General features: G+C 40.9%; 2 protein-coding genes across 2 annotated transcripts in view; both read right to left on the bottom strand.

The window, feature by feature from the left end:
• LOC113889805 (cytochrome P450 2J2-like) overlaps positions 1-10004 on the bottom strand; it is a 28460-nt gene extending 18456 nt beyond the window's left edge. Inside the window, exons 1-2 of the mRNA XM_027537079.1 lie at positions 9702-10004; positions 2217-2379 (exon numbers count right to left, since the gene is read on the bottom strand). Of these exons, the coding sequence (XP_027392880.1) occupies positions 2217-2379; positions 9702-9989 (451 nt within the window). The 5' untranslated portion in view covers positions 9990-10004. The remainder of the gene's footprint in view (positions 1-2216; positions 2380-9701) is intronic.
• A 1297-nt stretch (positions 10005-11301) lies between these two features.
• LOC113889807 (cytochrome P450 2J2-like) overlaps positions 11302-14259 on the bottom strand; it is a 38954-nt gene continuing 35996 nt past the window's right edge. Inside the window, exon 9 of the mRNA XM_027537084.1 lies at positions 11302-11498. Coding sequence (XP_027392885.1) covers positions 11410-11498 — 89 coding nt within the window. The 3' untranslated portion in view covers positions 11302-11409. The remainder of the gene's footprint in view (positions 11499-14259) is intronic.

Below are 14259 nucleotides of genomic sequence, written 5' to 3'. Positions count from 1 at the left end.
AAAAGTACACGCAAGGTCACAGAGTTGGAGCAGCAGAACAGGCATTCATTTTCAAGCCTGCCTGACTGATGCCCATGCTTTGATTACCTGTCACATACTATATTTAAGTATTTGTTATGCTACATACTAAGTACGCACTAATGGACTAGACAAAACCAAAACTCATAAGGAGAAAGTGCTTAAAGATCCTAAAAAGATGAATCACCCAAGAAAACAAAGAATTGTGAATGTGTGCAGAAAGAAAATCACAGGCAAAGGATAAAAAATCCATCATGAGGTGTGCAGAGAACTTCATTTATTTTATAACACAGGTGAGACCACCACCCTCTCAATTCTTCATTCCCATACACTCTTCCACTTCTTCTAATATCTCCCTTTCACTTCCACCACCTTAGTGAAGCGGCCCTCCCTGCTGTTCAGTCCAGGATCCTTTTCAGCCTCATGCTGATGTGTCAACAGCACGAGATGCTTTTTTCTTGAAACACTCTTTTCCAGTGGTGCCCAGGACACCACACTCTCCAGACTCTTCTGCTAATTCTCTGACTTCACAGAAATCATCATATCTTAGGTTAACTTATCTCCTATCAAATTTTGAAATGATGAACCTTTTCAAGCTTGGGTCAAAGCCTCTTCTCTCCTTATCCTTATCCTCCATTTCTACTAAATCTTATCAACTCCAAATATTTCAAATGACATCTACTGATGTGAATGTCTGTATCTGTGCAGACATGTAACCAATTTTCTGCTTGACTCTCTTGGCTTCACACTCAGCATATTCATGACTGAGTTAATGATTTGCTCCATACAACTCACCACCCAGGCCAATGAACACCTTGTTCTCCTCCACATCTTCCTTTTCTCCTTTACCTACCCATTTGGGTGTCTACCTCATTCTCCTTCCATCTAGGTCATCATGTCCTATTGAATATGCCTCCTGAATAGCTTAAATCAACTTGTCTTCACAGTCACTCTCCTAGTGTAACCTACTAGACTACCATTTCTTGCCACTTCCCTAGTTCAGGCTACCACCTCTTCTCACTTAAAATTCTACAGTAGTCTTTTGCTCCTTTTATTCCATTCTTGACATTGAAGCTTAGAGAAGTCTTTAAAACTTACCATGTAAGTATGTTGATCCCTTTTACTACTTAAACATTCAGAAGCCTGCATTGTTATTAGGATAAAAAGCAATATCCTTAAACATGAACTATTTCTGGACAAACTTAGCATCTTCATCTTCATTTAATTATCTCCATTTAAACCCTGTTCTTCTCACACTGGACACCTTTCAATTCCTCAGTTCACTGTCCATTTACCCATCTTAGAAACTTTTCATATTCTATTCCCCCTAATGGATTGCTTCTTCATTTTATTACTTGTTATTTACTTCCAATAGCTTTTCCTGAGTCTCAGGACCAGATTTGATACCCATACTAAGTGAACCCTGCTCTTATCTTCATAAAACCGAGGCATTAAATTTTAGCATACTTGATACTGACTCTCTTAATAACATGTAAATTACACAAAAATCAAGAATTTTTTCTGTTCTACTCACTACTCTGTCACTGGTGCCTCTAGTCCTAAGTTCTCATGGCAGATAATTGAGTGAATGGATGTAGAATAATGGGTGAAGTATTTCAAAGAGGGATTGAGAAATACCTGAAAAAAAATGGTGTAGAAGTATAAAATTTTTGTAGAAGTATAAAGTTTTTCATTTAGAATTTTGAAAAAGTAAGTTTATTTAGTGATCATTCTAAGTACTCATGCCAAACTCTTTTAACATAGATAGAAGGCTTGAGATACCTTTGGAGCACAGCCTCAAAATAGAGCATAAGGAACTGGAGGCAAGAAGGGATCACTTAATCAACAGGAACAAGCTGATCCATATCCGTTTTCTAGGAGAAGAGATCTGAGCGGGAAAGCAGAAAGAGAGCCTGAGGACGCATTGCCTTTTCTCTGCTTAAACAACACATCACATTCACTGAGTGATGAGGATACTTATTTATCAAAGCATCCAGAGTGAGTTCATGCAGGTGATGTCGCTTCCCCCAAATCCCTGACATTAGAGCTGACTCTGCCAGGTGCCCTGAGGGGGTGCCTTCAACAGGGAAACGCGGGCACTCAGGTTCCTTATGAGGAGCTTGGTCCCTGGGATTGTTGGAGATACTTTCACAGACCACAAGAATATCAAACACACGCTAACCAATGCAAGAACTTACCTTTAGTGTTAAAGATACGCTCCTGGAGAGGCATTACAGGACGTTTGGAAAAGTTTTCGCCTTGGTGGACAAGCGCTTCTTTAATTAAGGGTAATCCAGTTATAAGAATAGAAGGAAATGTACCAAAATCCAAGCTAAAAACATTCCCATGTTTCTTCACAAACTGAAAAATAGTAGAAGAGTTACAGTTATATATGCAGATCCTGTGTGTCCTGGAATGGAGGGTATGTACAGCTGAGGGAGATTATATTGAGGGGAATCTGTGTGTGTGTGTGTGTGTGTGTGTGTGTGTGTGTGTGTGTGTGTGTATACCTTTGCTGTTGGAAATACTTATGCCTGTTTCCATTTCTCTTGCTGTCAACTTGACTTCAGTTCAATCCACTAGAGGATGTAGACATTCATTATAAATACTCATCCATATGTTCACTTTACTTGGATTGAGTGAACATATGTATCCTGAGAATAAGGCATAAGGATACAATAAAATAAGCGAGGTCTCTAACCTCAAGCATCTTAGACTCTAGTGAAGCGAGAGAATTCAGCCCATGTGACTCACCAGAGAAGGTAGAGATGTGTTTAGTGAATGTCTGGGGTAGAAAGCATGGACTTCGTAGTAAATCATATCTGTTTAACCACAAGACAGTGTCCCCTTCTTCAACAGGTTCTAGGTGGCAAAAAATTCATTACAGGGCTAGGGCCAGTCATAGACAAGAACACACTAGCTGGAGCCATGCAAACTCTATGCTTGGCTAGCTTTGAGATCTTGGAAACGTTGTTTCACTTTTTTTTGGAGCCTCCACTCCCCCCGTATAAGAGGGAGAAAACAATTTTTCGCTTACAGTTTCTGGGAGGGGTAATTCCCTGGCTGTCCAGTGGTCAGGGCTTGGACTTTTAGTGCCATGGATACAGGTTTAACCCTGGACGGGGAACTAAAATCTCACAAGCAGGGCAGTATGCTCTCTACAGCCCTGAAAAAGGGGAAAGAAAATTTCTGTGAGGAAGAAAGAGAACAACAATGGGAAAGACAGTTTGTTTTCGATACTGGCAGACAGCCACTCTAGACTCTGGGGAATGCATGGGCTCCGTGAGCAAAGGAGCACAGGTGCACTTGCTCAAGGGGCAGACAGGACAAGAGCAAAGGGAAGACGTATGGGGGAAAGGCACTGGTGGTCACAGCCAGCCACACCCACTGGGTGCCACGCTAACCACCCTTCACCTTTTATCTCATTTCCCTCACACCACCCTATGACGGTGTGTACTCCCTATTAGGGAAGCTAGACCAAATGTATCTTTTTTTGAGTGCACCACATTGCTGTGGGTCCTTAGTTCCCTGAATAGGGATCGAACTCGTGCCTCCTGCAGTGGAAGCGCATTTTCTTAACCACTCATCCATCCACCCTATGGCAGTAATGATATTATTTATGTTTTAGTAAGGAAAATGAGTCATGGAGAAGTAACTTAGCCAAAGTGCCAAAGATATTAAGGACTGGAGGTATTTGTAAGATTTAAAGACAAAGACATAAAGCTGGAATAGCACTGGGAACTTAGAGTTTACTGGATGTGACAGCAATAAACTGAGAATGAGAGTAATGGGGCAGGGAGAGGAGAGAAAGAGAGTGCGAGTGAAACGAAGAGTGTCTGGGTGTGTCACACACACATAAGGGTCCTGGGGCTGGGATAGGTTCCTGGAAAGAATACCTCTCACCTGTGTAGGGAGATGGGCTACAAGGCCAGAAAGGTACTATGAGCTAGACCAAGGACGTCTTAATGTCAAGTGAAACACTTTATACCTTGTTTTGTTTGCAACTAAAAATTGAATAGGAGAGATAAGGTGAGTGCTTAGTACTTGGATTTTGAAGGCATACAAATCCCTTTGTATCCAGCTTCCACTGGTTATTTTCTATGTGACACTTGGTCAAGTTATTTAACTTCTCTCTGTCTCAGTTTCCAAATATATAAAATGAGGGCTCTTACAAATTCTAATCTTTAGGATTCTGGGGTTAGTAATCATAATACTAAGGTTAATAATAAAATTATGTACTTTTATTGATATATTGGGAGTGTATTTTAGCAAAAGATTTCTTATAAGATACTGACAAAGAAATGGAGGGGAAGTGGGCAGAGTGTGTATGAAGGGAGCCCATGCAGCAAGCAGGCCAGACAAGTGATGCCTCATTTGCAATCAAAAACTTTTTGTTCTTGAATTGGTTACTATAAATGTTTGAAGAGAGGGGGAGGGAGGTAGATATATAAACTGAGCATCAACTGTATGCTAGGCACCCTGGCAGTAGGCTGATAATCCTAATTTTTTTCTTATAACAACTCTATAATGTATGCCCAATTTTCAGAAAAAGAGGCACAGAGATAATGGTGCATAGCTGATGGACATAAAGTAGGACTGTTTCTAATTTGCTCTGTATGTCTCATCCTTAAAGAAAGCATGGACACATTCTCTTTCTCTTCTGTTAAGTGATGGAACTCCCTAAGGATTAACTGGTCACATTCAGTTCAGTTCAGTTCAGCTGCTCAGTCATGTCTGACTCTTTGCGAACCCGTGAATCGCAGCATGCCAGGCCTCCCTGTCCATCACCAACTCCCGGAGTTCACTCAGACTCACGTCCATCGAGTTGGTGATGCCATCCAGCCATCTCATCCTCTGTCATTCCCTTTTCCTCCTGCCCCCAATCCCTTCCAGCATCAGACTCTCTCCCAATGAGTCAACTCTTTGCATGAGGTGGCCAAAGTATTGGAGTTTTAGCTTTAGCATCATTCCTTCCAAAGAAATCCCAGGGCTGATCTCCTTCAGAATGGACTGGTTGGATCTCCTTGCAGTCCAAGGGACTCTCAAGAGTCTTCTCCAACACCACAGTTCAAAAGCATCAATTCTTTGGCGCTCAGCCTTCTTCACAGTCCAACTCTCACATCCATACATGACCACAGGAAAAACCATAGCCTTGACTAGACAGAACTTTGTTGGCAAAGTAATGTCTCTGCTTTTCAATATGCTATCTAGGTTGGTCATAACTTTCCTTCCAAGGAGTAAGCGTCTTTTAATTTCATGGCTGCAATCACCATCTGCAGTGATTTTGGAGCCCAGAAAGATAAAGTCTGACACTGTTTCCACTGTTTCCCCATCTATTTGCCATGAAGTAATGGGACCAGATGCCATGATCTTAGTTTTCTGAATGTTGAGCTTTAAGCCAACTTTTTCACTCCCCTCTTTCACTCTCATCAAGAGGCTTTTGAGTTCCTCTTCACTTTCTGCCATAAGGGTGGTGTCATCTGCATATCTGAGGTTATTGATATTTCTCCTGGCAATCTTGATTCCAGCTTGTGCTTCCTCCAGCCCAGCATTTCTCATGATGTACTCTGCATATAAGTTAAGTAAGCAGGGTGACAAGTACAGCCTTGACGTACTCCTTTTCCTATTTGGAACCAGTCTGTTGTTCCATGTCCAGTTCTAACTATTGCTTCCTGACCTGCATATAGGTTTCTCAAGAGGCAGGTCAGGTGGTCTGGTATTCCCATCTCTTTCAGAATTTTCCACAGTTTATTGTGATCCACACAGTCAAAGGCTTTGGCACATTACTCCTCACTTAATTTCATGTGAATCCAATGGGACGTGAGTAGAGGTGACGTGTGCATCTTCTGGGTTGTGTTCTTAAAGGAAAGTTGCTTCTCACCACCTCTCACTTTCCCCTTTTCATGGCGCAGAACTTACGCATGACACTGTTGCAGGGCCAGAGCAACAAGACAGAAGCACTGTGGTTTTAGATGACCTTGTGGAGCAAAGCAGCCTTCCTATCCTAGTCTTCCTACCTACATCTCAACCTACTTGTGAGTGACAAATCAATTTTAGTCTTTTTACACCACTGTCTTTTGGAATCTTTTTGTTACAAGCAACTCTATATAAACCCTTATAGTGCATTTAACCAACTTATCTACCATTTCCCCTTCTTAGTCCAATAAGAAATTTTTCTTATTTACATAAATGTTTCAATAATAAGCCAGACAGCTATGGTAGAGAATGTTGAGAAAATGGGGGAAAAACCATGCTAAACAAATCAGCCAGTTTCTTCACTGCCTTCTTATTTTGTTTTAGCTCAAGTCGCTTCTCCAACTTAAAATCTCCTGTCCACTTTACTCCACAGAGCCACTTGCCTCTGTTCAAGTTCAGCCAAGTTTATTTCAACATTCAATGGAGGGTATCCCCATGGATTCCCATTCACAATGAACCCACCTAATGACATCTCATTTGGTTACCAAAAATTTATACCACACATTTCACCATATACTCTTCTTGTATTATACCTGTCATATGATAAGCACTTCTTAAGTGTCTATTGGATAAGTGCAACCCTGAACAAAATCAACTATCTGCTAACTATATCATGAAAAGTCAAGTAGCATAAGTAGAGACCAGATTAAGATTCAAGTCCTTCTTTGGCCATTTTCAGTGTTGAGTAACTTAGGCAAATCACTTAGTTTTCAGTTTCCTCAGCCTTAAAATGGAGAAACAACCTCAGATGATACAATAAGCTATGTATGCATAGCACATGAACTTTAGAGCAAACACTTAAAGCACCAAACAAAGAAACATACTATAAACACTACAGTTAAATTAGAAAGGAATTCTTAAAAATGCTCAAGTGACCCACAAAAGACCGGAGAGGAGAAACAGAGGAACAAAAAACAAAGTGAACAATAGAAAGTGAATAGTCAAATGGCATACTTAAGTGTTCACACATCAAAGCGAAAGTCTCTCAGTCCTGTCCGACTCTTTGTGACTCCGTGGACTATACAGCCTATGGAATTCTCCAGGCCAGAATACTGGAGTGGGTAGCCTTTCCCTTCTCCAGGAGATCTTCCTGACCCAGGCATCAAAGCAAGGTCTCCGGCACTGCAGGAGGATTCTTTACCAGCTGAGCTACCAGGGAATCCCTCAAACATCAAAAGCGACCCTAAATACAAATGATCTAGATTCACCAATTAAAAGAGATATTGGCACCATGAAAAAATGACCCACCTATATGTTCTATATAAAAACTCATTTCAAGTATAATCATATAAGTTGGTTAAAAGTGAAAGAATGGAGAAGCATATAGTATGCAAATCCTAATTAAAAGAGAGCTGGTGTGGCTCTATTATATCAGGTAACATTCAGGCAAAGAAAATCTTCAGGGATAAAGAAGAACATGTAATAACTAAAGAGCCAATTCACGAAGACAATGTAACAATTTTAATGTGCATGAGCTAAATAAAAAGAGCTGCCAAATATATAAAGTAAAACTATCAGAACTGATTTGACACATAGATGAACTTCTAATTATAGTTGGAAACTTCAACATGCCTCTCCTAATAATTGACAGAATTAGTAGATAAAAATTCACCAAGGGTATAGAAGCACTAAACAACGCACTCACCTCTTCAAGTCTATCTGATCTATAGTACAGAATGCTCCAACAACAGCAGAAGACATTATTTCAAGTATGCATGGACTCCATTTTAGGTCATAAAACCAACCTGTAATATCTGTTCAAAGTTGAAATACAGTATATGTCCTCTGACCCTAATGAATGCCAACTGTAAATCATTAACAGAAAGAAATCAGGAAGATCTTCCAATACTTGGAAATTAAACAGCACAATTCTTGAAGAAAGGCACAGGTTTAGAATCTTAGCATCTTGGCTCTAAAATTCTAATATACTCATTCTGTAACTTTGTGCAACCAATGGGCTGTTTCTCCCAGAAAGTGATGAAGCCATCTCCATCTGAACTTGAGTTTGTAATACAGGCTTGTGTTGAAAGTGCTCCAGGAATTTCTAGGGAACTAGAACTATTCTTTTTTTAGCACCAACTATAAGCTATTTTAACACTGAACATTCCTTTTATTTAATCATCACAACAACTTACCACAGTGTCGTCGGTCAGGAAGATGCCTGTGCTGAGAGGCAGGGAGGCAGTTGATTCTTGAGACAGTATTGAGTGATGAAGGGAATTTTAAGGAATTCAGAATGGCCACAATTAGGGAGCCTTGATGGGAGACAACTATAAAGTGGAAAGAGGCTACAAGAAAGTATCCGTGTGGCTCCCTAAGGAATATGAACTATAGGAAGCAGAGAAAGCACTAAGAAAATCTAGGCAGAGGATGACATTTTTAAATGAATACTTTAGTGAGAGTGGATTGTAGAAGGAGGAGCCTGAAGATGAGGAACTCTGTCCTTGTGTGGATGGAAGCAATGTAGTTGAAAAGTCGTGAGGATTTAGGTAGGGATGGCTCAGCGGGTAGAGTCAACCTGCAGTGCAGGAGTCAAAGGAGACTCAGGTTCGATCCCCAATTCTGAAAGATCCCCTGAAGGAAATGGCAACCCACTCCAGTATTCTTGCCCAAAAAAAATCTCATGAACAGAGGACACTGGTGAGCTACAGTCTATGGGATTACAAAGAGTTGGATGTGACTGAGCAGTCGACTAAGCACACGCACAGACATCCTCATTTTACATATGGAAAATGGAGCCTCCAAGAGGGGAAGTATAGCATTCACCCCTACCCCCGCCAAGAATAAAAGTATTGAAAAGACAAGTGATCATACTATAAATAGAATGTCCCAGTAATATGTAACCAGACACAACGAAATGACTTTTAAATTTTTTTTCGAAATGACTTTAAAAACATGTGTCTGTCACACTCCAGACTCATAAAAGAAACAGAAAAGACAAAGAGTCACTTGGTCAGTCAAAAACATTTACTGAGCATAGAGAGGGGATTCTGAACCATATTCTATCCAAGGATCCCTGACACGAGAGAAAATATGCAGATGTTAAAGCTCCTGGCAGTATGTGAGGCTTCAGATGAGAGTTACAGTTCAATATTTACACTTTTTCCATCAGCTATATGGACCAAGAAACACTTTTTGTTTTGTACAATAAACCTGCAGCCCCTACCTTCCCGAAAGCTGATCGTGTCGGGACACTTAAATGGTAAACAATTAACAACAGTTCTGGAGAAGGCAATGGCACCCCATTCCAGTCCTCTTGCCTGGAGAATCCCACGGATGGAGGAGCCTGGTGGGCTACAGTCCATGAGGTCGCTAAGAGTCAGATACGACGGAGCGACTTCACTTTCACTTTTCACTTTCATGCATTGGAGAAGGAAATGGCAACCCACTCCAGTGTTCTTGCCTGGAGAATCCCAGGGAAGGGGGAGCCTGGTGAGCTGCAGTCTATGGGGTCGCACAGAGTCGGACACGACTGAAGCGACTTAGCAGCAGCAGCAGCAGCAGCAGCAGCAACAACAGTTCACCCCTAGAAAGCACAGCTGGAATCATTCCAGGTGATGGTGAGGAAAGAGAAGCTCAAAGCAGGGTATACCCGGTTCCCGACTGAATGCTTCAGAAGCCCCCATGCTCCGGCCCTCGGTACTCGGAAGGCCCTTGTCCTGCAGATCAGGTCAGGACGCGGCTCTGACACCGTCACCGAGTCCTACCTGCTGAAGCGTCAGGTGCACCTTCTCAGGATCCAGCTGGAACGAGTTGCCTACAAAGGGCAGGCCCGCGGGCCCTGGCGGGAAGTTCTTTGGACGCCGCCTTTTGAGGAAATCAGCAAAGAAGAGAAAAGCGACAGCCCCCAGGAGGACAGTGCCAGGACGGAGAGCTGCCCAGAGGGCCGCTGCCAGGGAGCTCAAGGCCTCCAGCATTACTGCGATGTCTGGTTTCGCTTCTGTGAGGATCTGTGCGTCTTGTGCGCTCAGCCGGGTTCCCAGATCCCGCCCCATCCTACTGTCTCACCCCGCCCTTCCCTCCTCCCACCACTGCTCTTCCTTTCCCCCAGCGCTCAGCTAAGCCCCACCCCTGGCTCCCTGTGGCACCGGGTCCACCTTACCCCTCCTTGCCTTTCCTTAGGTCCTGTCTCCTCCTCCCCTCGCCCCACCTTTCCCCCACCTGAGTCTGTCCTTCTCTGGGCTGGAGCCCAGCCTATCTGCTACCCACTAGATGTCAGGCATGGGATTCCCTGGAGAACATACTTGGATCTGAGAAAAGGCTAGGCTGGGAGGTTTTTTGTGTCCACTGAAAGAATATTCACAACCTAAACATTGAGGGTTATGTTTTATTCCATGAGAAGTTTAGAACTTCAAGCTAGTTCAATTCAGTTCAGTCGCTCAGTCATGTCCAACTTTTTGTGACCCCATGGACTGCAGCATGCCAGGCCTCCCTGTCCATCACCAGCTCCCGGAACTTGTTCATATCATGTCCATTGAGTAGGTGGTGCCATCCAAGCATCTCATCCTCTGTCATCCCCTTCTCTTCCTGCCTTTAATCTTTCCCAGCATCAGGGTCTTTTCCAAGGAGTCAGATCTTCACATCAGGTGGCCAAAGTATTGGAGTTTCAGCTTCAGCATCAGTCCTTCCAATGAATATTCAGGACTGATTTCCTTTAGGATTGACTGGTTGGATCTCCTTGCAGTCCAAGGGACTCTCAAGTCTTCTCCAACATCACAGTTCAAAAGCATCAATTCTTTGGAGCTTAGCTTTCTTTATAGTCCAACTCTCACATCCATACCTGACTACTGGAAAAACCATAGTCTTGACTAGATGGACCTTTGTCGGCAAAGTAATGTCTCTGCTTTTTAATATGCTGTCTAGGTTGGTCATAGCTTTTCTTCCAAGGAGCAAGCATCTTTTAATTTCATGGCTGCAGTCACCAGCTAGGGCAGCAGCATTTCAAGTAACAGAGAACTGCTCAGAGGAGTTGGTGGGGGGACAGGCAGTCTGAGTGGCAAAAGATTATTGTTAATTAAAGTAAAACCAGATATCTCAAGTTAAGGAATTTAGCACTTTTCTATATACAGTAAGATGTAAGAATCTGGGCTCACTGAAATCATTCCTTTGATAGGCACCTCACCTATCTGGGGCCAGTATCCAGTGTCTTCACATCCTGAGTTTTCTCAGGGCTCAACATAGGGAGTAGCTGCAGTCTGATGGCTCCTAGGGGGCAAGTATTCTTTCTTTCCTGAGTTCCCTCAAGGGTCATCAGCTCACCATCTGCAGTTACTGCAATCGCTGATGATTTTGACATACTTTGTTTACTAATACAACAGGAAATAGTCCATTTCTCATTTGTTGGTTTGTTTATTGTTTTGCTCTATTTAGAGAGCCTGTCACTCTGAGACCAAGGATGTACTAAGGTTTATGGTTTCATTGCATCTCAGAGAGCTCCACAGACACTTGAGCTTTGTGTTTTTCAATCACCTTCTCACCAAAGGATTGGAGCCCAGCATCTTGAACTTTGGAAAAACAACAGAACCAGACATTTCTTGTGAGGTACTCTGTAACAAGGGACTGAACTCTTCTCTTTATATAAATTACTTCAGTGACAAAATTATGGGGATGCATTCTTGGTTCCATTTAGCAGTTAAGGAGAAGTAAATATCTTTTCAAACAAAGTTTGAAGGAATTTGTTGCTAGTAGACCTGCCTTAATAATGTTTAAGGTCTTCAGAAAGAAAGATATATAGGTCAAAAACACAAATATAAATAAAGAACATTAGAGAAACAAGTAAAGCATATTGAGTCTTACTTGCTTTTTCTTAATTGAGCTGATAATAAAACTTTGTTCAAAAAAATAGCAACAATGTATTTGGTGATTTTAGCATATAGATAGGTGATATGAAAGATGAAATGTTGGTTGCACAGAAGGAAGGAATTAGGAAAATTCTGTTATAAGGTACTTGACCTTCTAATTAAGCAGTGTAGTATTATTTGAAGGTGGATTTGAATTAGTTGGAAATGTATACTGTGAACTATAGAGCAACCACTAAAGTTTTAAAAAAGAAATATAACTGTATGCTCAGACAGAAGAGAAAATGGATTTATACAAAATACTCAGTTAAAACCAAAGGAGAGAGAAAAAGAGTGAAAGACAAAAAAGAAACACATATCAAAAGCAATGAATAGGAAAAAATAATGACTATTATAGATAATAATCTGTATCAATAACCACATTAAATATTTATATTCTGAACACACTTGTTAAAAGACTGTCAGGGTCCATTAAAAAAAAAAAAAGACTCCTTTCAGATGGTTCATTATTAAGATACAGAAACATGACTGATTTTTGTAGGTTTTGGATCCTGAGACTTTGCTGAATTCGTTTATTATTTCTAACAGTTTTTGTATGTGTGTAATCATTAGAGTTTTCTAGATATTAAAATGGGCTTCCCAAGTGGTGCAGTGGTAAAGAATCGCCTGCCAATGTAGGAGATGCAAAAAAACCCAGGTCAGTCTCAGGATCTGGAAGATCTCCTGGAGAAGGAAATGGCAACCCATTTCAGTATTCTTGCCTGGAAAATTCCATGGACAGGGGAGCCTGGTGGACTCACTCCATGGGGTCACAAAGAATTGGATATGAGTGAGCATGCATGTGCATGCATGCACACACACACACACACACACACACACACACACATTAAAATAATGTCATCTACACACAGAAATAGTTTTAGCCCAGCATCAGAAAGAACAAGATACTTAGGAATAAACTTAACCAAGAAGGCAAAGGACTTTACATTGAAAATGTAAAATATTGCTGAGGAAAATTAAAGAAGATGCAGATAAATGGAAAGCTATCTCATGCTTGTGAACTAGAAGAATTAATATTATTAAATTGCTCATGTTAGTCAATACAATTTGTCAAAATCCCAAAGGCATTTTTTATAGAAATAGAGAATATAATCCTAATATCTATATGAAATCACAAAGACTCTGAATAGTCGAAGCAACCTTGGATACCTCACACTTTTGTCTATGAGCTGTCTGTTTTAGATAATTGAGAGAAGTAGAATCATGTAATATTTGTCCTTCAATGGCTAGCTTATTTCACTTAGTATAAAGTCCTCAATGGTCATCCATTTCTAGAATTTGATAAGGTTTCTTTCTCCTTTATGAATGAAGAATATTTCATTGCATATATAGTACACATTTTCATTACTCATTCATTCATTAAAGGACATTTAGCTTGTTTCCAACTCTTGGTTATTATGAATAATGGTGCTGTGAAATGAAAATCTCTCTCTTCAATTTTCTGATTTCTATTCTTGTGGATAAGTGCCCAGTAATAGCACCAGTGGTTCATAGGGAAGATCTATTTTTAATTGTAAAGAATCTCCATACTGGTTTCCATAGTGACTGCACCACTTTACATTCTTACCAATGGTGCATAAGTCTCCCAGTTTGCCCACACTAGTGGTTTCCAGATACTGGAGGAAGGAGAAAAATGAAAATTTTCTGCTCCATGGGAATAGAGTTTCAACCATGTGAGATGGAAAATTTCTAGAGATCATGTGTGAAATGCTGTGGTTAGAGTTAACACTACTGTCCTATACACTTAGAAGTGAAAGTGTTAGTCCTCCTCCAGGGCATCTTCCTGATCCACAGATCAAACCTGGGTCTCCTGCACTGCAGAGTGATTGTTTACCATCTAAGCACCAGGGAAGTTAGGTCACTGGATTCAGAGTCCAGAGTGCTAACCATTACAACATGGAACCCCACAGCTGGTGATTTACTCTACATTTAAAATTTTATATATCAGGTAGATCTCCTGTTATTTGTTTTTGATCACACATACACAAACCCAACTGTATGTTGCCTAGAGCAGACTGATTTTAAATATGGAGACACAGATATATTGAAATTAAAGGGTTGGAGGAAGATATACCATCATAACACCAATCAAAGAAAACTGAAGTAGCTGTATTAATTGCTGATACCAGAACAAGGAAAACTTTCATAAACTGTAAAATTTATATCATTGAATGCATATAGTAGGAAAGAATAAAAGACTAAAATAAACAATTTAATCTCCTAACTCATGATTCTAGAAAAAGAAGAGAAAATTAAATCCAAAGAAAGCACAAGAAATAAATAATAAAAATTAGAGCAGCAATGAATCAAAGGTCTATGCATAATGATAAAGGGTCAGTTCTCCAAGAGGACATCAGATCAGATCAGATCAGTCGCTCAGTCGTGTCCAACTCTTCGCGACCCCATG

This window comes from Bos indicus x Bos taurus, chromosome 3 (genome assembly GCF_003369695.1).
Source record: "Bos indicus x Bos taurus breed Angus x Brahman F1 hybrid chromosome 3, Bos_hybrid_MaternalHap_v2.0, whole genome shotgun sequence".
NCBI classification, from domain to species: domain Eukaryota; kingdom Metazoa; phylum Chordata; class Mammalia; order Artiodactyla; family Bovidae; genus Bos; species Bos indicus x Bos taurus.
The sequence above is the reverse complement of the archived record's forward strand: the minus strand, read 5'-3'. Positions and strand labels throughout refer to the sequence as shown.